The 22,075-nt window shown below is 46.1% G+C and overlaps 4 protein-coding genes, 1 long non-coding RNA gene and 2 other non-coding genes across 9 annotated transcripts in view; 4 read left to right on the top strand and 3 right to left on the bottom strand.

Moving 5' to 3' along the window:
- Naam (Nicotinamide amidase) overlaps positions 1–1,644 on the bottom strand; it is a 39,405-nt gene extending 37,761 nt beyond the window's left edge. The window contains exon 1 of the mRNA XM_033380887.1: positions 1,332–1,644. The gene's annotated coding sequence lies outside the window, so the exon portion shown is untranslated. The remainder of the gene's footprint in view (positions 1–1,331) is intronic.
- LOC117184246 (uncharacterized) overlaps positions 1–11,474 on the top strand; it is a 19,898-nt gene extending 8,424 nt beyond the window's left edge. Inside the window, exons 2-3 of the long non-coding RNA XR_004469541.1 lie at positions 602–682; positions 11,286–11,474. This is a non-coding gene — a long non-coding RNA (uncharacterized lncRNA). The remainder of the gene's footprint in view (positions 1–601; positions 683–11,285) is intronic.
- On the top strand, positions 46–118 carry TRNAV-CAC (transfer RNA valine (anticodon CAC)). Its single transcript has one exon. It is a non-coding gene; the product is annotated as a tRNA-Val (tRNA).
- TRNAV-CAC (transfer RNA valine (anticodon CAC)) lies at positions 418–490 on the top strand. Its single transcript has one exon. It is a non-coding gene; the product is annotated as a tRNA-Val (tRNA).
- LOC4803278 (serine-rich adhesin for platelets) lies at positions 2,316–9,177 on the bottom strand. Its single transcript, XM_001360008.4, has 8 exons — positions 8,538–9,177; positions 5,252–5,329; positions 3,719–5,189; positions 3,545–3,655; positions 3,171–3,483; positions 3,014–3,113; positions 2,535–2,954; positions 2,316–2,475 (listed from the first exon to the last, which is right to left on the bottom strand). The coding sequence occupies exons 1-7, from the start codon at positions 8,581–8,583 to the stop codon at positions 2,896–2,898; spliced, it is 2,178 nt and encodes a 725-aa protein (XP_001360045.6). The 5' UTR covers positions 8,584–9,177; the 3' UTR covers positions 2,316–2,475; positions 2,535–2,895.
- Positions 11,472–15,148, bottom strand: ort (ora transientless). 2 transcript variants are annotated; one of them, XM_015182920.2, is made up of 5 exons: positions 14,820–15,148; positions 13,468–13,565; positions 12,953–13,407; positions 12,236–12,891; positions 11,472–12,176 (listed from the first exon to the last, which is right to left on the bottom strand). In XM_015182920.2, exons 2-5 carry the CDS (start codon positions 13,536–13,538, stop codon positions 11,892–11,894), a joined length of 1,467 nt encoding a protein of 488 aa, XP_015038406.1. In that variant the 5' UTR covers positions 13,539–13,565; positions 14,820–15,148; the 3' UTR covers positions 11,472–11,891. The 2 variants fall into 2 exon arrangements, with proteins under 2 accessions (XP_015038406.1, XP_001360044.1); XM_001360007.4 differs by lacking the exon at positions 14,820–15,148 and having other exon boundaries at positions 13,468–14,357.
- On the top strand, positions 12,596–21,957 carry LOC6897988 (uncharacterized). 2 transcript variants are annotated; one of them, XM_033380871.1, is made up of 6 exons: positions 12,596–12,677; positions 18,553–18,708; positions 18,769–19,467; positions 19,526–20,761; positions 20,818–21,403; positions 21,459–21,957. In XM_033380871.1, exons 1-6 carry the CDS (start codon positions 12,660–12,662, stop codon positions 21,707–21,709), a joined length of 2,946 nt encoding a protein of 981 aa, XP_033236762.1. In that variant the 5' UTR covers positions 12,596–12,659; the 3' UTR covers positions 21,710–21,957. The 2 variants fall into 2 exon arrangements, with proteins under 2 accessions (XP_033236762.1, XP_033236760.1); XM_033380869.1 differs by lacking the exon at positions 12,596–12,677 and adding an exon at positions 17,322–17,585.
- The last annotated feature ends 118 nt before the right edge of the window (positions 21,958–22,075 follow it).

Raw genomic sequence — 22,075 nt, 5'->3', positions numbered from 1 at the left:
CCGAGCGGGGCCTATGGACAGTATTGCATCGACGGAACTTCAGTTGTTTCCGTAGTGTAGCGGTTATCACGTGTGCTTCACACGCACAAGGTCCCCGGTTCGAACCCGGGCGGGAACAAGTCTAAAATTCTTTTTGCTGCTTTCTCAAACAAGATTTTTGTTCTCTTTTTTGTTGAAGAAATTTTTTGTTTGAAAGAATTTTTCTTTTCCCTGAGTGACATTTTTTGATAGAAATTTGTGGAAATATTGTTTTTAGGGGTTACAATTTATGGTGTAGCAATTTATTGAAAATATTCAAGAGGTTCCACATTTAAAGATAATATTCAAATTTGGCTCACAGTTTGATTTCTTGGGATCTTAAGGGAAATCTCTTATGGGCTTGCTCTTCAAAAGTCTTAAGCCGATCGAGATCCAAGAGTTTCCGTAGTGTAGCGGTTATCACGTGTGCTTCACACGCACAAGGTCCCCGGTTCGAACCCGGGCGGGAACAGATCTTTATTTTTTCCCCGTTTTTCATTTCATTTTTTTGTGAAATTTATTATACCAACGAAAATACTACACCAACATTATTTAAACTCCTTAAATCTCTCTGTTTTTCCAGTTTTTATAGATCTGACCTTGTAAGTATTTCCCTTTCCGAAAGAGATAGCCCTTCTTTGATTGCACAACGGAAATTATATCGGTATGTATATATATTTTATTACTCATCATAGTTTTCTTGGCATTATATGCCTTTTCTAGAACTGGCAGCAACGCCAGTGTAATCTTTTTTTTCTTCCTCCAATTAAAAATTATATAATTATAATGCATTAGTGAAACATTCTCTAACATAAAAAAGTACACCCCCTGTGGTTTTTTGCCCGTTTTTAAGAAGGCATTTGAAAATCGCTAGTAAATCGCGGGAAAAACGCATGCTGCCATAAAATCGCAGGCAGAACTTAACAGATACGCAAAGCTTTTCTGCAAATTTAACATAACCGAAAAGTTATGTTATTCGTTTTACTTTACATGTAGTTGCCGATGTTAACATTCACATTATTATCGAAGTCGTGCAATTGGAAATCGATTTTAAAACGTGAAAGTCGCCCCAGAAACGCTAAGCTTAAAAATCACTTGCAAGTCGCACAGCAATCGCGGGGAAAACGCTACAAATTATGAAATCAACTTAAAATATGAAATGAATGCTTATGCTTAAGCGAACGGAAAAATTCCCCGTTTGTTGTGAAACAAGTTCTATGTTACCATGACCCTTATGACCCCCTCGCTCTGCTCCGTGAGTCACTCTCTTCTCTTGAGCTTTCGCTCTCATGAGTGTACCGTGCCGTACCTACCACGCTTTTTCTTTGCCAAACGAAAGCTTCGTATAAACAAAATACAGGAAAGCTTTCTCCACAAAACGCACAGGCACACGCGAAATTTCGGCCTCTTATCGCCGTGGTAATACGAATATTTTTGATGATTTAGAACTGTTGTAAATCACTTGTAGTTTGTGCTACAATTATTGATAATTAGGGCCACTTGCGGTAGTCGTTTATTGGTGATTTATGTGTAATATTGCACTAAGAAACACGCGCAGAAACCGGCTTACAGAGAGGGCGACAAAAACGCGTCCCGTCAGCTGTGAAAGCTGCGCAGAGAGTGCGCCAAAAGAGAGCACGAAATGGGAGATAGAGAGAGCCGGCAACAACAGAGAGAGGGAGAACAAGCTTATGCAATTAAACAGACTCACGTTTTTGTTTACGAAAATATATATTCCCCCCACCATTTGTTGATAAAGAAAACCTAATACTCTCGACTGAATGAATGAAACTTATCATCATTTCCCACACTTCCCCCATTGATAAAGAAAAGACGAGTAGCAATGAGATAATTGGGGAATGATATTTATACAAATATACACAGTAGGGGATCTGTGATGAATCATTTACCCATTAAGTGCATCTTGCAGCAATGCAGTTCCCCTGGACAGGTGCCATTCACCGCGAATAGCTCATAGCAGGGTTCCTTCAAGCAAAATCCATCGCACGTTTCCTCAAACTTGACGACATCTAAAAGATAAAGATACTTTGGTAGATGGGATCTTCGGTGAGTGGCCAGTCTTACACTTGATTTGACACTTGATTTCTGCCACCCAAAAGACCCCCAAAAGACAGACCAAACAAAGCAGCTTCATGATGTGTTCGCCAGAAAGAACGCAACTAAAGGCCAAAGTTTGGGTCTGTTGAAGGTCTTTCCTTAGCGATTTGTTAGGCCTGATTAAAGGCCTTTAAGGATGACCGATTGATAAAGTGGAACGGTATTCAAAAAACGGGATATTGGAATGGGAATAGTGTTTCCTATTTATTCAAATTGATTCATCAATATTTTCATCAGACTGAGGACGACAGCAGAATCCTATGGGACAATCCCCAGGACTCTGGTATATGAATTCACATCTTTCCGGCTGGCATTTGGCAGTGCACTCGTCTTTGATCACTAGGAGAAAGAGAATAAATATACACATAAATTACAGGATATTTGAGGATATAACTCACCCACTTGTTGGCCGGGAATCAAGCCAAAAGAAAGTGCGAAAGCGAAAAGAAAGTACCAGAGTTGCATGACTGAACCACAAATGAATGGAAATCGAACTAAGAGTGACATTTTTATAGCATTCAGAGACTGCATTAAATCGGTTTATCTATGACTAATTTTCTGGGACACACTTTATTCATAAATGTTTAAATATTAAATAATTAAGTTAACAAAGGAAAAAAGTATTAATAAATAAGGGGAAGAGTCGGGGTATTCAGTGGAGCATTAAGAGTACATAGTAAGACAGAGACTAGTGAGTAACTAAACCTAGACTAAGGTTTAAGGCTAAGCGGATCATCCCCCCAGGAAACGGTCCGATGATCAGTCACGCGTGTGATCTCGTATCCATTCCAGGTACTCAGTGACACGCGTGTAGACACCTGGAGAGGGACAGAATGATTAGAAAAGATACGCCCAAAAAGATTATAAGAACACCCACCAGGATAACCAGGCTCTCCGCACTTGTTGCCAAAGGATACCACCCCCAGCTGCACCCAATGGGAGTCGTAGCGCATCATCAGAGGACCACCAGAGTCGCCCTAAGGGAAAAAGGTCATATTCCTGCTAGAAGATATCTTTCCAGAGGCAATCCTCACCTGACACGCATCCACCCCGCCATCGGAGTAGCCGGCACAAAGGAAATTCTCATTGATCGGCTGGAAATAGCTGCGATCGCAGTCCTCGTTCCGCCAGATGGGCAGCTCTGCCTGCCGCTGGCTGGTGGACTCCTTGCCCCCGTAGTAGGTGGTGCCCCAGCCCACCACAGTGGCCCTGCGTCCGGGCAGGCGCTCCTTCGGTGGCATTCGAATGCCTTTGGGCAGGCAGACGGGTATCACATATTTCGATTTCCTCACGGGTTTGTCCAGCACCAGGATGGCAATGTCATTATAGAAACCAATGCGAGAGAACCTATACAAAAATACCAGATATATCTGCCATCTATAGCTCCTCGAAAGGATCTGCGACCTACCGTTCATGTGTCCGAACTTCCTTGACGGCAAATGTCACCGGATCCGAGGGCTCGGCATCTGTGGAGAGATCGATGTCGCCCAAACGCACTGTAAACTGTCGAGCAGCAAAGCTGGAAAGAACAGATCCTTGGATCAGCAATAAATCTATAGAAAATCTCCTCCAGAAAACCTACGGTTTCTGCCTGGAATCCCGCGTGCAATGGGCTGCTGTCAGGATATACTTTGTGCCAATCAAAGAGCCACCACACCAGAACTCCGTGCGCTTGGGGCCGTGCAGGAAGATGGCCGCCATCCAGGGCCACTGTCCATTGGGGGCCTCCACGCCGCCCACGATGCGACCCGTGGAGTACTCCTGCTGTCCGCACTCATCCGGATCCACAATGTTGTTGCCAATCTCATCCAGGCCCTCGGGTTCCAGGGGCACTTCTGTGGTTGTGGTCGTGGTGGTTGTCGGTGGCTTCTTCTGGGGAATGAGCACCAGACCAGAGGTGGGCCTCGTCGAGGGTCTGGCTGTCGCAGGCCGCACAGTGGTGCGTTTTGTGGTGGTGCTGGTAGTGGGTTTTGCAGTCAATTTGAGAGGCCTTTGAGTGGTGCTCTGCAGGGCAGAGCTCTCCGAAGTGCTAACCGAAGACAGAGGACAGCACACTCCCGGCACAAAGAGGCTCTTGAAGCACAGGGACTCCCGCAGGCTGCTCAGATTCAGGAGCAGTGCTGGACAGCTGCTGAGATCCTCGCAGCGTCCCGCCCGGCCACTTGGCGTCTTGCAGTAGTTCTCCACATCCTTGCCCGTGCCAGACTCCTCGTCGCTGCTGGCCAAAGCCAGTTGATCGAGAGGTCGTAGGGTCACAGGCGTGATCCTCGTGGTGCTGGTGATTGTGCTGCTGCTGGTGGTGGTCCTTGGGGTCGTTGGGATCTTGATCTTTTGCTGGACCTGCTGAGTGCCCTGGATCTGGCTGGGATCCGCATTGGGTTTCTGTTTCAGCTTCTGTTTGTTCTTGTTCTTCTTCTTTTTCTTCTTCTGCTTGAGCTCCTTGTTCTCCACGAACATGGGAGAGGACTCCACGCCGATCCGCTTTGTGGCCACCTGCTGAATGGCACTCAGATTCGCTGGCTTTCCCGCTGGCAGCAAGCTGTTGGCCGACAGTGTGATGGGGCTGTCCAACAGCTTTCCAGAGACTCCAGGCAGGGGATCTGATCTCCCCAGAGGAGAGGATGTCGCGGTGGTGCTTCCACTACTGGGACTCGGAGTAGGTGTCGCTTCTGTGGTGGAAGTGCTGCTCTTATCGTCACTGATTTCACTCTCTGTCTTGGCCGCATCTTGTCCTCCTCGTGTCATGTCCACCAGCATGTGTCCCACATGATTGATGGCCCCCAGGGTCTCCGATATCCGATTGAATGTCGACTGAGAGAGCAATCGTGGCAGCGAGTCGTTGCTGCTGTCGCTGCTCCCTCCCCCCTGCTCCTCATCGCTGTCGTAGTACTCGCTGGAGCCCTCCACATCATCCTCATCCTCGTCATCGTCCTCGTACGTGGACGTGGATTGACTGCTGCTGGCACTGCTCGCGGAGCTTATGCTCTGGCCGAGATCCTCGCGCAGCTGGCGGCCCAGTCGCTTGTCATGGAGTTGGGGCTGAAAGAAAGACGCTGCCTTAAGGGTTAAAGTTATGAATGTCCGTGACAACAAATCTCAGGTCGCTCGGACTTACCGTCGTTTGTCAGATGCAGAGGCTGTTCGTCGTCGTCCTCTTGGGCCTGTATACGCAGGAGTACGCCAGAAAAGAGGACTAAAGGAAGAGAAATGATCGGTTAGACAAGGTTCCCAGGGATTTTTGGTGTTATATATGGGATCTATGGGCACATTTATGTTTCATTGATGGAACTTTGTTGGCTTTATTTGCTTTGTTGTATTCCAATAAAAAATGCTTTAATGAAGCATTTTTCTCATTCTTTTAATATTATGAGATTAAAGATTATATGCTGAACATGTAGAAAGTTCCAATCTGTTATTGAAAAAATAGCTAAAACTTTACTTTTTCTATACTAAATTCCCAGTACTCTACTTTAGAGATCCTTAACTCTGTTTTGATGCCCTATCCCCCAAGAGTGGGAATTTTAAAAAGAGAATACACTCAAGAATGCACTTAGAAGATTGTATCTTAGAGATCCCCGCTCAGAAATGCCTCCAAAGAAATAGCAAAGCGAGTATCTTGATGTCGAGACACTTTTCGAGACCTCCCTACAACTCATAATTGATTTTTTTGACTATTTTTATCAGAAATTAAGTGTTTTTATTACAATTTTCCATGGAGTTCAAGCAAATTATAAATTAAGTAATAGAAAAAAAACTTCCTAAAAGCTACTCTAAAACATATCTGTGAGCCTTCTAGCCCCTAACCAAACCTGCAATCTCTAAAGTACTCCTCAATTTCAAGTAACAAATTGCATAAATCTTCCATAATTCGCATACCTAAGCTCCTCAAAAGCAGGCAAACTATTATATATGACTTTAAGTAGCCGTAACTATAGGTTTTTTCCTTCAATTCTCATCGCTGTGCTCGCCAGCACTGACCTAACACACTTCAAAACCAAACACACAATGGGCAGTGCCTTATGCAAAGTCTCCTCCCTCCGCTGGCGGTTCGTCTTCGGTTGAATAATGTCACAAATTGGCATTACGCATACGAGTACGAGTGTATCTGTATCTGCATCTGTGATTGTATCTGTAAGTACTTTGCCTCCCAAAATGAGAAAGTATGTCGCTGGTTATGACTCCAATCCTCCCCTGCTTTTTGGAAGCGTTTAATGTTTATTTAAGTTTTTTGTGGGGCTGCCGTGACATAATCTAGTCGGATCGTTGGGCTCCACTTGGCTCCGCGTTTGCTTAATGACTTGACATGTTTTCTTTTTGGATCTCCCCATCAATAGAGGAGTAAGTGGTAGTTCCTGCTGTTCCTCAAGGTCGCCCGGCCCCTCCCCGACCCCTTGAAAAGAGATTTCACCCAAAAAGAAAACCAAAAACCCAACAAATTGATTATCTTTCAATGATTTGGGTTAAGTTTTTATTTTTTTGCTTTTATTTTGTCTGGTTTTTGCGGCTCATTAACATTTTTCGAGGTGTGCGTCGCCGCGCCACTGCAACGAACGCTCTTTATTTTCTGGTTTTTTTTTTTGTCACTTTCACTTGGAATAAAATGGCAATGCTTTGGTCTGCTTTGCCACCAGGCACAATGAAATATTTTGGCCAATTACAGGGCTTATACAAAGATCCAAGAAATTTTTGGAGTAGCAAAAGTGAATGGCCCTAAAAAAAAGGCGCCCCCAGACGCAGACCCGACACTTTTTTGGCATAGAAATGGGAGTACTGCTAGGTATTATTTGGTGTTCATTGTTTGGCAAAGACTTTTGTGGGGTTGGCTGAATGGTTGACCTGAAAAGGTGTCACACTTTCCATTGAAATTCAACAAAAAGTGAAAATTAACAAATATATAAATCAATATTTAGAGCAGTCCTTTGTGATTTGTCTAGGGTTATTATACGCGGCGCTGAAAGAGTATTGGAATACGAGCTAGAAGGAATCTTTTCCGGCTCTATAAGGTATATGTATTCCTCATCAGTGTGGATAGCCGAGTCGATATTGGGGTCTAGTGCTCAGAGCCTATAAGAGCTAAAGCAAGCGGGTTTCTTGTCCAGAAACGTGTGATATTAGCCTTTATTAAATTTATTTCAAAAGTATGCTCTCTCAGATCCAAAATTTCTGTGGCATGAGCAAAACTCGAGGTAGAAGCCCCCGACATTTGGCTGTTTGAACACCTGGCTTCTTGAACACTTTTAATGCCAGAACAAAGCGCTTTATGGTGCATAACTTTTAAGAAGCATAAGCAGATCGTGTTTTGATATATAGAAACTGTGTGTTTCTGGTCTTGAAATATTATTAACATTTCCAAATGCATTTTTAATTAATTATTTTTAATTTTTTATTAATAAGTTAAGGCATGTTTAGTGCTTTCTAAACTGAAAATAAAGCAAAATATATTTCTTCAGACAATTTTCAGTCGTTTGCAGTGGTTTCTAAAATTTGTTACACCATTAAAAACAATTTCTAATTATTTTTAATGCTTACATTTGACCAAAAAGTATTTAGAAAATGTTCAAAATTCATTGTATTTTTTATGTTTACTAAGACGTAAGCCAATCAAAGCCCACCAGCTGTTTTTACCATCGGTTTTCCAGCGTCCAAATGAAAGTGAAAATTAAAATCCCCCCCAGCCCCACAAAGAGAGATGTCATGCGGGAAAAACTATCATTTGAAGCGTGTGGCAGCAGTGGCAGTGGCAGTGGCAGGGGCAATGTGCAACAAAACAGCTGCCTGCCTGCATGACTTCCGAAAGCCGCAGTCGCAGGGGGGAAGGTGGTGGCATTAAAATTGTGTGCACTTCATGGTCAGGCCATAAATAAAACCCGTCCGTTGTCCGTCGGCTGGAAGTTTGGGGAACCGGCAGCAGCAGTGGCACCTGATGGGGCTCGGAGGGGCAGCCAGAGGAGTGCTGACAACATCAACGGTATTTTTGTATGTGTTGCATAATAGATGGTCAGGCCTGCTGTTGCGGTAATACCAAGAAAAAACACGTACACGGAGAGGGGTCTCTCTCTCTCTCTATCTCTCTCTGTCTCTCTCTTTCGATTTGCATTTGCCATTTGTCTGTGACGTCACTTGATGGCCGGAAGTTTTATTGCCTGCAAACGAAAGTTGCCGCCACAAAAAAAACACACGAACTGCATTTCGACTTTCGATGCCCCCAGCCCCATCCGCATCCCCATCCCCAAGGAAAAAGCGGTCCCATCAAAACGTCCCGTGTTTGTTGCCTAAGTCTTTTGTTTGTTTTTGCACAAATTAACAATAATCTAAATCACTGCATTAATTATTACAAAATGTCACATGATCTCCCATTTGGAATTTGGGTTAATTATTTGTTTTATAGGTTTTTTACGCACCAAAACACAGCAGAAGAAATGCATTCGAATGCATCTTGCCAAACATTGAATCGATTCGTATGGTTTATTTTCGTTTTTCTTTCAGTTTTTCAACATTTGCCAGACCGATTTCGTTCACTTTGCTTTTTGTTTACTATTATTTAACACACTCAACGAAACACCGCACGTCCCTCGCGACGACGACACGAACGAACGAACGAAGCGAACGAAGCGAACGAGCGAGCGAACGAACCCAACGAAACGCAGCGAAAACGAAAACGAAATTGAAACGAAAATGAAAGTGTTAAAAGTGTTTCGTTTCGTCTTCGAGCCTGGGCTTTTTATATGGAAATTGTCTCGATTTTAGCTGCCAATTGGCTTTAATTGAATTTTGTAATATTTATTTTTATACGCCACTCGCCGCACGGATTTCAAAATTTGCGATTGCCAGAGCAAAAATTTCACTTTCAATATAAGTTTATTTTTTGTTGTTTATTTCTGGTGTTGTGTTATTATTCCAATATTTGGGGCTTGTGCGTATTGCGGCTCCTGCTTCCGTGTGCCGTTGCTGCCCGAATTCGACTGAAATTGAAACTGAAAAAACGGCCAAAAGACAAAACCCCCAGCGACGTCTCGAGGCACAACAATCGTACAATCTTTTTTCAGTCGTTGTCAGGCAGCTTTGGCTTTGGCTTTGGCTTTTGTGTTGTTGCTGTTGCAGATCGTTTCGTTTCGTTTTCGTTTGTGGAAAGAGTGGAGAGTGGAGTGCGGAGCGGGGAGTGCTGTGCAGAGAGAGAAAGAGAGAGAGAGAGACCTAAGAGCCGCAACGGTAGCTGGATTTTTACTTTCTTCAGACTTTTGGGCATTGTCTGGCAGTGACTGTCTCTCTCTGTCTCTCTCTCTCTCTCTCTCTCTCACGCTGGGCCCCAGAGACAGATCAGATGAAGAGCCACCAGAGAGACAGCACCAGAGACTTGCAGATCAGGCAGAAATCTGCAACAGATTGCAGAGTGAAGCTATGTCAATAGAATCTGGAGAGTATCATATTTTTTCTAGAGAAGTTCTATGACAGGAAGGGGGATATAACGATGAAAAACGATAACCATAATTTTTAATTGATTTTTATTGAAAAAAATGCATCAAAATAAAGAAAAGATATCCATCGTTTAAGTAGATTTTTATTAAAAGAAATTTCTATGAAATCTATGCCCTAATCGTTTTTAAAAAGAAAGTCTAAAGAGAACTACAGAGAGGTTATAGTAAAACCATTTTAGGGGTTTTTCTTAAACAGAAATCTGGGATATTTCTTAGACGAACATGTCTATTAATTCTCTATCTAAATAGATAGTTAAACGATACCAAAACATCGTATAAACAGCAGTAAAATCAATTATATTTTCGTATATTTCTTGTGTAAAATCTGGATAATTTGTTGTTATGTTTCTCAGGCACAAATCTGGCTCCCTCTCCTTTTCTAACCAATGGAAATTTACTTAACCAAAATCTGCCTTGAACAACAACCCGCTTTGAACCCATCCATCGTCTCTTTGGGGCTAAACAAATTTACATTGAGCACACACCCACATAAAACACTCGTACTGAAGGCACTAGTCGGTTTCGGGGGCTCAACCTCAGGTATTCCCCGGTTTGCACAACCTTCCTATGTTTCTCTAGAGGCACAGCAGACAGTCGAACGATCGAGTACAGGGAGTGAATCATATTCGGACTGTGGTTTCCCCAAAAAACTTATTGGTCTTCAGTTGGCCTACTTTAAATGCTAATAATTTCAAGCGAAAACAATATACATATACTCGTATCATCGATGGAAAGGAGAAACCCAAACTAAACCAAACCAAAATTAAATGGAAATCCTTGGATCTTCGGAGAAGAAGAGCCCAAGGAAACCATTCACATTGGAAGATCTCCCTTTCATACTCTTATCTTTGTCTCATTTGCTGGATTTTGTATATGTTTTTATGTTTTTTTTTTTTTGCTCTTTGCTCTGCTCGTCACTAACGACCGTGAAATGGCAAAAAGTGTAAAAGTGTAGAGCGTGTGACCAACATAATTAATTGGGTATTCATAAAGCCCGACCCTCCACACACTCTACAACCAGTAGAAACGAAACCCGAGCAAGTTCCATTGTTTGTCCAAATGTTGACACCTTTTGGAAAGAAAAAGCAGCGCGAAATAATCGTCCAACGTCTAACGAAGAAGAGTGTTAATAAATGAATGGGTATGCGGCCTAATGGCTGAGAAAATGTTGGAAAAATATAATGTAAAAGGGCCATAAGAAATTGCTAGGGTAAAGAGGGGGTCTATCAAGGGAGGTACCTGTCGTTGGAGTTCATTGTATGGCATGGCTATAAGCTTTAAGCTAAGGCAAGGGCTTTTCAAACAGCTGTTTGAATCAGCGTGTATTACCGTTACAAAGAAAGCCCAGCAAAAGCTTGATTCAAAGCTTAATTTTCGTGTAACGGCCATGAGGAAACATTTCAGAAAAAAAGTGTCATAAATACATGTTCCAGAGATCGCAAACTTTTTTGGTTTCATTAAGAATTAATCTATCTGTAACATAAGAAATATTTCATCGAAATCTATAAGTTGGTGGAAAAGGTTTAGCGGCTTTACTTTAGAAAATTGTGGAACCTATTCTGAGCATGTTCTGCAACAACATACATACGTACATATATAGACCTTTCGATCAGATCAATATTATAACAAAAGAATGAAGAAACACCATACTTTCTCTCCATCTCTCTCTTACAGCGTAGCTGAGCCGTTCCAGGGTGGGTTATCATCAGCACAGCGGAGAGGTGGGCTCTGTCTCTCTCTCTCTCTCTCTCTCTCTTACAGAGTAGCTTAGCCGTCCCAGGGTGGGCTATCATCAGCGCTGCAGATAGAAGTGGACTCTCTCTGTGTCTCTCTCTCCCAGTGAAACTCTGTTGGGGTATGATTTTTCTCTCTATTTATTTACAATTAAAAGCATTTGTTTGTTTGAGACATAAATTAATTAGAAGTAATCATGTTTTCCGCTTAATTCTACAGCAGCTACAACGTCAGTTTAACTGGATCTCTAAAACATGAAGCTTGTTGCAGGAATTGTATTATTTATCGATTATAATAATAATTAATAATAATACCAATATTATTCATATCTTCAGAGTGTGTGTGGTGTTTTCAACAATATTTTGTCTATGTTTTAAAATTCATACGACTTAAAGCTTCTGTGCGCCTGAAAGCTTAAGATTTAAGAGATATATATGTATATATACGATATATGCGATATATATGCGAACAATCAACGTTTAAGAGCGAGCATATGTACAGAGAGAGGGGGACCAGGAGGACACTGAGAGGAGTGTCTGTCACATATTACAGATACTCGTAGAACACACACCAATAGATGCCATTGAGGCTGGCAAAGAGCGCCGGAAACAGGACCCTCGATGTACGATCGATGTAGATCGCCCGCTTGAGCCGCTCCTGGGCGGGCGTCAGCTTGGGCTTCGGCAGTTCCGGCTCCACTGGCGGCGGCGGCGGTGGCGGCGGATGAGCAGCGATGCCAGGCGTCAGGATGATACGCGACTCCTGGCGGGGTATCCAGGGACCATCGGCATCCAGGGGCGGTCGCACCACACGGCGTGTGGTGGTCACAATCTAAGGAATGGCCACAACCATGAGAGATCTTTAGTGGAATAGTATCTGTGAGTATTTACCCTCCTGTTTTTGGTCATCTCATCGAATATCTTTTCAATTTTCTCCATCTTTTCATCGGCCAGTGGCAGCATAGTGGGCTTACTGCCCGCAGGAGGATTGCCACCACCTCCTCCCCCGGCCGCGCCCGATTCAGGATCCTTTTTGGCCGCCCCCTCACCAGCCACCGGCTTGGGCGGATAGGCAATGGGCTTGGGTATGGGCGTGTCGCTCAGGACAATGTTGATCAGGCAGTACTCCATGAGAGCCATGAACACGAAGACCGTGCAGACGGACATGAAGGCATCCACGGCTTTCAGGTAGGAGACAGGCGGCAGCGAGGACTGCGACTTGGCGTGTTGCGTGGAGAGTGTGAGGAGGGAAGTGACCCCGAGCGTGACCCTGGCAGGAGCCGCCTCTGGCTTGATCCAGAAGGACACCCACGACATGATCACGATCATGCAGGTGGGTATATAGGTGTTGAAAACGTAGTACACGAGACGCCGCTTCAATGTGAAGACCACCTCCAAGCAGGTGAAGTTACCCGTGGAATAGACCTGCGTACAGTCCGCCGTTTCGTTGCGTATAAGTGCCACTTGTGGCAGCTCTATGTTCTCGTCCACCACCAGAGGAGTTGTGGGGTCCCATTGGAAGATCAAATCATCTGTGGTGTGGGATACTGAGGGTAGAGGAAAGACCTTAAAGTAAAGACTTCTGTGGAAGAGCACGCCGCGACTTACGGCTCTCCATTTGCAGCTTGCACTCCTGGGTGTCGTGCGGATAGATAGCAAAGTTCATGATGCACGACAGCTTGAGGGTCAGCTTGACCATGTACAGGATCGTCTTGTCCTTGTACAGCCACATGTAGTGATTGGGAATGGTCATCGTCTGGAAGGTGACCGACTTGGCATTCTTGAAAAACGAATCTGGACGCCACATGTTCTTCAGCCAATCGACTTCCAGCAGACGATACTCCTGGGTCATGTTCTCGGGCAGACGCAGGCGATGATCCTTCCAGGTTTGGGCAAAGAACACATCCGCCACATAGGTCATGGAGTTCTCATCGATGGAGTCCAGGCCCATTACCGTCACATGGAAATAGACTATCGTGGGCTGGCCCTCCTTTTTGGGGGGTCGCATCTTGTCATATCGTTTGATATCCTCCGGCAGAATGTCTGTGATGGCTAGACTTTGTCTGAAGATTGGATCGGAATATATATATTATAGATAGATAATCCAAATGCAATTTACTCACTGGAATTCCCCTTTGGCATACTGCTTGAGGCAGATGAAGCATATCACCAGTAGGAATATTTGTGCCACCATTTCTCTGAGCCTCTCTCAGGGTGCTTCCTGTGTGTGTACAGTAGGTGGCAAAAGACAAAAGACAGTAGGTATTGATACGTAAATCGGATATTTCATTGACCTTCGCCTTCGCAAAGGATCACAGACGAAGGCAACCTATCGAAGGGTCTCCGTCCTTGACAATCGACATTCGAGATTCGAGAGCGATTGACACGTGAAAAGTAGCAACAATTATGCTGCTTGCCCAAGTAAATAAAAATATAACAAAGGACCAAAAGCACAGTAAATCGGCCTCGGCATTGGCTGGGATGGATGGCAACCCTGGCAGGCAGGCAGTACCTGTCCCCCTCTGTCTCTCTCTTGCCGCACAATACCCGTCTTAATTCACAATTAAAGCCACTCGAAGGCTAACCAGGGTAGAAGCAGGGATGGGAGGGGGCACGGGCACTGCCGCCGCTCCTTAAGTGGCCCATGCGCCTTTTTATGCGCCTCGACGATGCGGAGGTGGAGGAGGAGGGGCAGAGCAAGCGGGAAGCAATGAAAGAGGAATCACCGCCAATGCAATATAGAGGAGCAGCCCCCCATTAGACAAGGACAATTGTCGGAGGTAGGACTCGTGCTCGGGTTTTGGGAAGGGGTTTTCTTGTTGTAGTTTTTTATTGCGGGAAATTGGGGACAACTTAAAGAATCATAAATGAGTCATTTTTACTGGATTTGAATAGAATTTTTGGACAGATGTTCATCATTTAATTGTGGAAAAATCCAGAGAAAAATCCTTTAGAAAATCACGTCATGAAAAGTAGGGTTTTTTATTTAAGAATTTAAAAACTAAAGTATACAAATATTACAGGGGAAAACTCTTTAAAAAATAAGTATTGAATTATTGGAAAATGTGAAAAATTGTTCGATTTAATTTCCTTTAATTCATTTAAAATTTCTTTTATGAGCTGAAGATTCAGGATCTAACGAATTCAAAACCTAAATCAATAGGCAGAAAATATTGGAATTTTTTCAAATTAAACAGATAATTTTTTTTTAATTCCAAAATCAGAAACTATGTTTTTCTTTGAAAATTCATGAAATTAAAAGCTTAAAGATCCTTAAAAGAGGACTGTTTAGTTTAATGGCGTTAATTATCAATTTTTATTCATATTTAATATTAAAGGCAAAGATTTTCTTTAAAAATTAATAAAATCTTAAAGATCCTCCATATTGAAGGACAGAAACAGACATGCTGTGGTTTTCAGCAGGGGTTACTCTTGCCGTTTTTAATAGATACAAGTTTCTTCAAAATGTTCTTACACAATCAATAGATGGAGATGGTTCTTGTTTCCCCTCAAAACCTTCTTCTGGGTTTCTGAAGCACTTAATTCTTGCTAGATTTCTAGAATCTTCCGAGCGATTGCATAACCATCAGCTCGTCAATCTCTTGAATATATTTGAAACACCAATTTGTTCCATTAATTTAACACTTTTTAAATATAAATTTTTGCACGAATAAATATTGAGAAAAATATTTATTTAATTTTAAAGAATTTTTCAAGATTTTTCCCTTTTTAGTTTTTGTTTTTTGTTCCGATCTGAACGTCTTTGCAGTTCGAACTTTCGCTGGCAACTGACAGTTGGAGGCGCCTCTGATTTGAATTTAAAAGCGTTGCAGCGGCTAACGCGAACCAACCGAAGGATGTCAGGCAGGATGCTTGACGATGATGTCCTGTGTGTGTGTGTGTGTGTGCAACGGGGGTTCGTTCTTTTTCAGACTGCGGTTTCGTTGGGAAAAACAAAAGTGAAAGCCCCCTGGAAAATGATGTTGTAGACTTTAATATCGGGAGGAAAAACAAGGAACTAAAGACAGGATGCTGCATATATCCGAGTGACAATGGACGCGACTATATGTATGTGCGTGTGTATCTCCTACTACGATATATATAGGACACAGGCAAATATCCTTCTGCCTCGTCGTCGTCGTCTGTTTGTCTTGCCTTCAGTCACTTAACATAATTTCCTCGAGTGCTTTGGCATTGCCTCCGTTTGCCACATAATCTGTGCCCTGCTCTGCTCTGCTCTGCTCTGCACTGGGGGTGCTCTGTCGTCATCAACATTCCGCTATATGATGCATGGCCAGGACCTTCATTTGTCTATCGATTTGAGGCAATATTTAATTCGGGGAAATTCTCATAGATTTCCCTCCTTTGGCCCGTCTCGGGTTTGAATCTTTTTGTATTTCGCTCACACTTTCGTTGCTTAAGTTTTTGTGATTTTTTCCAATCAGTTGGGGCCTTGTTAGAGGTCCTTCCGCAACTTGTCAAGTGCTGCCCCAAGGAGTGGCCCATTTGTCGCAGCGAAAATGTTGCAAGGAAAGGAGGGATAGATGTGGGAGGGGGACATAAGTGAGCAGACACTTGGGGACCCCTGTCCACATGGCGGCTAATGAATGCAACGGCACAACGGTAATCCAATGAACCCTACCGACCCCTGCCCCCACCGCCTGACGTCACACGACGGAATGCACAAATCAGAGGGAAAATAAAGAGGGAGAGAGAGAAAAATCAAGCCTGGAAAATCAAGTTTAATGAGATGACAAAAGAGCTTTGGTTGAGTGGCCAAAGGGGGGAACACCAAAGCTGATGGGAGTACAGTTCGTTAGGAGGGAAGAAGAAGGGTGTAGAATGGAAAGGTAGGGGTGTATCATAGGAGTTAAAGCATTTAAGAGTTCTAGCTTTAGAGTTTTTATCTTGCTTATTTTCTATATAGAGAACTTTACTGAATAAAAGGAAACAGGGGAAAAAAAGGAGAAGAGAAAACCCTAGAAAATATTTTATATTTTCCTTTAAAAAAAATAGTTAAGGTAAAACTTTTAAATCAAAAACCATAGAATACATGAGCATGGAATTGTCTGATGGATATTCAAACTATCTATCAATATCTATCAGTTTATCAGCCAATCTATAGGTTATTTCGCACTTAGCACTTAAGAGGATACCTTAGAGACCTTCCACTTTCATCCATAGAAAACGGCTTTTTTATCCAATCCGTATATAAAAATTACCAAAGAAAATATACTCGCATGTAGATAAATAGATACTCTTCACCCTGGAAATACCTGTTGGGGAGGAATGGCGGGGGGGGTGATTGCCTGCCTTCCTGCCCTAACCTTGAAGCAGTTGTCGCCCCACTAGAGACATGTATGGCTGTATAGCCTATAGAGGTCCCTGCCTGCCTCTCATTTGGGGGGGGGGGCGGGGGGTGCCTTTGCCAAACACTCAACGCCTTGCCGCAACACTCTTCAAACGGCACAGCTACACATTGCATCGCATCCTTTCTGTTTCTGGCCTCCGACACACAGGCGGCACAAGAAGCAGAAGGACTCGTCGTTATTAAATTATCTCTGATGCGATAATAACACACTTAAGCACCCACAGACCCCCAGCTCTCTATAGATGGATGGCTGGATGAGGGGGATGGCTATAAAAAGCCGCTGATTTTTCTATAGTTTATTCGAATGCAGTCGAGCTTGGACCCCCACCGAACCGACCTGAGTGCTCAGGCTCGGGCACGCCTTTCACAGAGACGAGACGTTGCCCCGGCGTCCTGCTGCTGCACCACTAAGTGGTGCTCTTAAGTTTCTGCTGAGGGCAGCAGCAGCAGCAGCACCCGTAGCCGTAGCCGCCGCAGCCGTGGATTTTTCGCAAAAGGTTTTTGGCGCACTTTCAATTTGAAAAGAGAGGGAATTTTTTTTCACTTGTGTTTTTGGCTTTTGACAAGCGGCTACGTCATAGAACAGAATTTGTGAAAAATAAATTATGTATGAACAAAAAAACATTATTGAAATAGATTCTGCTGCGGGAAAATGTATTTTTTGTAATACTATAGTAGTTATAGTGACGTCAATTGTGGCAAGGTCGTGGAAATTATTAAGAAAAAGTAAGACAAGGAGCAGGCCCCAAGGCCTGGCACGGCAATTCAGCTCCACTCAAGCGGAAATCACAGAAGATCGGAGATTTAAAGATGTACAAAGTTGGAAAATATGGAACTGAGGAAGATTGTGTGGTTTTAATCATGCTAGAGGTAATTTGATCTAACAACTGGTCTGTCCATCATCGATAGCTCTCAAACAGTGTTGAACAACGTCTCTTGCCGTCAGCTTTTCCAATCTCTCTGTCATCTCATTTCCTGGCCAGTGGCCATAGAACCGCAGACAAAATGGCATTAAAAATTAATAAGCAACCTGAATCGCAAACACACCAGTGCCCCACAGAAGGCTGTGTCCCACATTTACTCCCCCCCAATATGCGGAAGTTTGCTGAATGAAAAACAGACCCACCCACTCTCTCTCTCTTTAAGACTCACTCTCCAACTTCTGTCTGGCCCACCCTCTACTTCATTCATGAAAAGGCCCCAAAGCGGAGGACATTGAACCGCTTTGACAATGTTAATAAGGGAGTTGCCAGCCGGGATGTGAGGGTGGCGTAGGGTCTGACGGGCCCACACCCCCAGCCAAGCAACAGTTGCCATCCGAGAGAAAGGGAGGCTCTCTCTTGAGAGAGGGAGCGTCCAGGTGGGCGTCAGCAATGTTGACAAACAAAACCTGTAGCCGTTGGCCAACACGTGTGCGGTTCCAGGGTACAATCAAACGAAGGGTGGGGTTGGGCCTCCCTTCCTGGGTTTCATTATACAAGTTTCTTCAGAGAGCGGAACCCTTTGTAGACTGAATGCCCTACCTGATCCGTATCATACCCTGCCCGTGCAGTTCTCTCTCTTATCTGCGTGGGAGTGTGTGTGTGCGTGTGCCTGGGTGGCAGTGAGAGAGTGGGGTGGCCCGTTCGCCTTGCGATGCGCCTGCGCATCCAAAAACCCAAAACCAGCTGAGCCCGTAGCTGGTGACGTCGCCATCGATTTTTACACGACCCGCAGGACGCGCACTGACTGCAGTTTTTCCTGCTGCTGCGTGGCCCAAAAAAGAGGATAACAAAATGCATTAAAATCTGTACAGAAATTCCCTTAAACGCGACCATCGACTGTTGCATACTTCCAGGCGCAGCGAGAGTCCTCGAACGCGATCGACAAGATGATCAAACTGCGACCATATGTGCCCTCGAAGCGCATCGCCATACGGGACTCTTCCATCGATGAGGACATCAGCGACGATGTGGACGATGAGGTGTTCATCAAGGACGCCCGCTCGGCCAAAGTAAGGATCATCAACGGCACACATATGCATCCATAATAAGCCCATTGTATCCACCTTTAGCGCAGCGAAGAGCAGGGCCTGAAACGCCCCCTGATGGCGCCACGACGAAAACACAGCTCGGGTTCCGTTTCCAGCTCGGGATCCTCCGCTCCCATCATGAAGCTGCACAAGCGACGACGCTGCGGCCGCTGCTGCGAGCCCTTCTGCTATGCTCTGGCCGCCTTCACCGTGATCTGTGCCCTGCTCAGCCTCGCCGCCCTCATGCTCACGCTCTTCCCCCTGCCGCTGCAGAGGATCCGCCACTGGTGGCGCGAGGATCCCAACCAGCTGTCGGGCATCTCTTCCGTCGGTACCGCTGGCGGAGCCTCCTCCAGCATCGGTTATGGGAGCAGTTTGGGCAGCGAGTTCGTGCCCTGCACTCAGATCAGTGTCCAGAAGCGCTGGACACGCAGCCTGGCGCGCATGAACAGCGAGAGTCCGCTGCGAGCGGCGGATCTGAACGGGGATGGCGTCCAGGATGTGATCTTTGGCTATGGCGTGGACGACAACATCCACTACGAGGGCATACCCCTGCCCAGATGCAAGTCCTCCCAGGGCGAGGACGAGGTTCCCTGCGAGGGCGGTGTGGTGGCCCTTAATGGCAGGGATGGCTCCATTCTGTGGCAGTCCTGGAGCGTGGCCAATGTCTTCTCGCTGCACTGCAGCGCCGATGTGGACGGGGATGGCGGCACGGATTGTGTGGCAGCTGGAAGACTGGGGGTGAGCATTATTAAAGTCTTTTCGTGGCTGAATCATTACCGGAAATCCCTTTTGTTAGATGATTTATGCCATCAATGGACGCACTGGCTCGGTCATCTGGCACTTTCGTGAGCTGGAGGTGGAGACCAATTCCCCCATTGTCATGGATCTCTATACGATCAATGTTCTTCGCGATCTGGATGGCGATGCAGTTCCCGAGCTGATTGCCGCCCATCTGGAGGAGCGCGAAGAGTCCAAGGCGGGGCACATCAAGCTGATCTCCGGGAAGACGGGCAAGGTCATCCGCAGCATCCCCACGCCCTACCGCGAGGAGATGTTCGTGCCCATCCAACTGCTCACCCAGGCGGACGGCACCGATGTCCTGCTGATCCTCACGGGTGGCCAGAACACCCCCGGAGGAGTCTACTCCCTCCGCCTGCACTCGTTGATGGCCCACACGAGTGAGAAGCATTTCACGCCGCTCTACCAGCAGCCGGGATCGGGTCTGATGGTCCCTGCCGTACTCACCGATCTCAATGGAGACGGCATCTCCGATGTGGTGGTGGCCGCCTTCAACAGCACCGTCTACGCCTTCAACGGTGCCAACTACAGCGTCATTTGGAACTACACCTTCCCCGCCAGCGAGTGCGTGAGTGCCATCGTGCCGGGCCACTTCAACCACGACAATGTCACCGATTTCATGGTCAAGTACAACTCGGGACCGGGCTTCCCCGTCTACTACTACTCGCAGACCACCATCCTGGACGGACGCACAGGACAGCCCCTGCTCAACGCCATGATGACGGATGCCGGTGGGGCGAACAGTCTCCTCGGGGGAGTCTCCATTTCGCAGAGCTTCGGGGGAGACTTCTTCCTGCACTGGCAGATCCAGTGCCGCAATAAACCCAATGCGCGGGATGCCTACGAGTTCGTGCCGGACAGCGACATCATCCTGCAGGCCCGGGCGGACACCTGTCGCCTTCGCTACAATGAATCCACGGTGCTGAAGCTCTATGCGATTGCCCGGCACATTGAGCCGCCAGGAGCGGTGCTCTTCAGCACCGACGATCTGGAGGTTCAGCTGAATCGCACACAGCGACCGGCTCCAGCCGGCAAGCAGTCACCGCTCAAGCACCCGAAGCTGCTCAAGAAGCTGCTGGCCAATCGGGAGCAGCTCCTGCGCCAAGTGGCCGAGGCGGAGCAGACGGTGAAGCGCAAGCATCACAAGCACAATCCGCTGCTGGATCAGCAGCTGCAGGAGCTGCTGCCCAACGAGATTCCCCCCTTCGGAGGTGGTGTCTATCCCAAGGAGTTTGTAAGTACAGATTGATTATTCAGATACATGCCGATTCCACTCACCACACCCCGCAGAAGGACTACGAGCAGGTGCCACTGCCACTACCGCCAGATAGCCCCAATTCGATGCGCGTGCCGGAGGAATACGAGATGGTGTACAACGACGAAGTGCCTCAGCTGATGGAGAACGATCGTCCCATCCATTTGCGCAGCAAATATCCCAGCGGCAGCAATCGGGACGTGCGCAGCGGCAGCCTCGACAGCACAAGCACCACTAGCACCCCCACCACCAGTCTGCCTCTGTCCGCCCAGTCGCCGCTCAGCCTTTGGGATCTGGAGCTGGACAACGAGGCCAGGGAGCAGGCCGTAGAGGCGGCGGCGGTGGCGGCCCAGAAGAGCCGTCGGCGACGCAAGCGTCAGCGACGCGAAGAGACCTCCTCCAGGGCCACCACAGCGGCCGGCGAGGAGGGAGGAGCAGAGGAGTCCGATTGGTATTTGGCCTCCATTTCCTCCACTGGGGTTCTGCTGAAGGCCCTGGGCAATGCCAGCTCGTCACTGGACTTTGCCTTTGTGCTCAACATACGCGAATCGGAGGCCTATCCGCCGCTGTTCTCCCCCCAGGATCTCAGCTGCGTGGAGGAGAAGATCAGCGCCTATAAAAGTGAGATCATAGGAAAGAAAGTGAAATCTGTATATTGTTATTGTCTATTTTGCAGGCTATACCATCGATAATTTGCGCGTTTTGCGCAAACAGTTCCTCAAGCAGTGCCTCAACGAGCGGCTGGTGGACTCGGAGCCCGCTCTGCCCAAGTACGAGTCGCAGTTGATTGTGACCCGCATTGGGATCACCTGCACCTGCCGATCGCTGCAGCCGGGCGAGGTCTGCTCCGAGCTGGATCCCCTGGACGCACAACGTTGGACGGAGTTCATGGGTAACCATGGTCATGGTTACTATGCTAATCGCTAATCGCAATAGGACAGGAGCGGGTAGAAGCAGCAGCTGCGGTTTGGTTTTTTTGGCCGCCGCGGCCTGCAAAATGCGATTCCTTTAACTCTCTCTCTCTCACTCTATTTGTCTCGATGTCACTATTGTAATTAATCGTAATTTACGTGTTGTGGGGTTTCTTGTAATGGTAACACAGTATTTACATGTGTATTTGTGTATATTTTATGAGTTTTTTTAAATAAATAAAGTACAATTAATCCAATTTAAAAGTGCGCCGCGATAAGCGTTATCGATAGCTCGCAGAGTTGCCAGGCGGCCAGGCCAGACAAAGAACAGCTGTTCGAGGGCTGCACACCCACCCACTCAATCACTCTGCATCCCTGGGGC

The sequence above is a fragment of the Drosophila pseudoobscura genome, chromosome 2 (assembly GCF_009870125.1).
Source record: "Drosophila pseudoobscura strain MV-25-SWS-2005 chromosome 2, UCI_Dpse_MV25, whole genome shotgun sequence".
In the NCBI taxonomy this organism is placed as follows: domain Eukaryota; kingdom Metazoa; phylum Arthropoda; class Insecta; order Diptera; family Drosophilidae; genus Drosophila; species Drosophila pseudoobscura.
This window is presented reverse-complemented; position numbering and strand designations above follow the sequence as displayed.

Coding starts and splice junctions, on each gene's coding strand:
- LOC6897988 (XM_033380869.1), top strand. CDS start 17,526: ATGTACAAAGTTGGAAAATATGGAACTGAGGAAGATTGTGTGGTTTTA. Junction 19,468..19,525: donor TGGCAGCTGGAAGACTGGGG/GTGAGCATTATT, acceptor CCCTTTTGTTAG/ATGATTTATGCCATCAATGG. Junction 21,404..21,458: donor GAAGATCAGCGCCTATAAAA/GTGAGATCATAG, acceptor TCTATTTTGCAG/GCTATACCATCGATAATTTG.
- LOC4803278 (XM_001360008.4), bottom strand. CDS start 8,583: ATGTTTGGCAAGATGCATTCGAATGCATTTCTTCTGCTGTGTTTTG. Junction 5,190..5,251: donor TCTGCATCTGACAAACGACG/GTAAGTCCGAGC, acceptor CCCTTAAGGCAG/CGTCTTTCTTTCAGCCCCAA. Junction 3,484..3,544: donor GAAGTTCGGACACATGAACG/GTAGGTCGCAGA, acceptor ATTTTTGTATAG/GTTCTCTCGCATTGGTTTCT.
- ort (XM_015182920.2), bottom strand. CDS start 13,538: ATGGTGGCACAAATATTCCTACTGGTGATATGCTTCATCTGCCTCAAG. Junction 13,408..13,467: donor TATGCCAAAGGGGAATTCCA/GTGAGTAAATTG, acceptor TCCAATCTTCAG/ACAAAGTCTAGCCATCACAG. Junction 12,892..12,952: donor CAAGCTGCAAATGGAGAGCC/GTAAGTCGCGGC, acceptor CTCTACCCTCAG/TATCCCACACCACAGATGAT.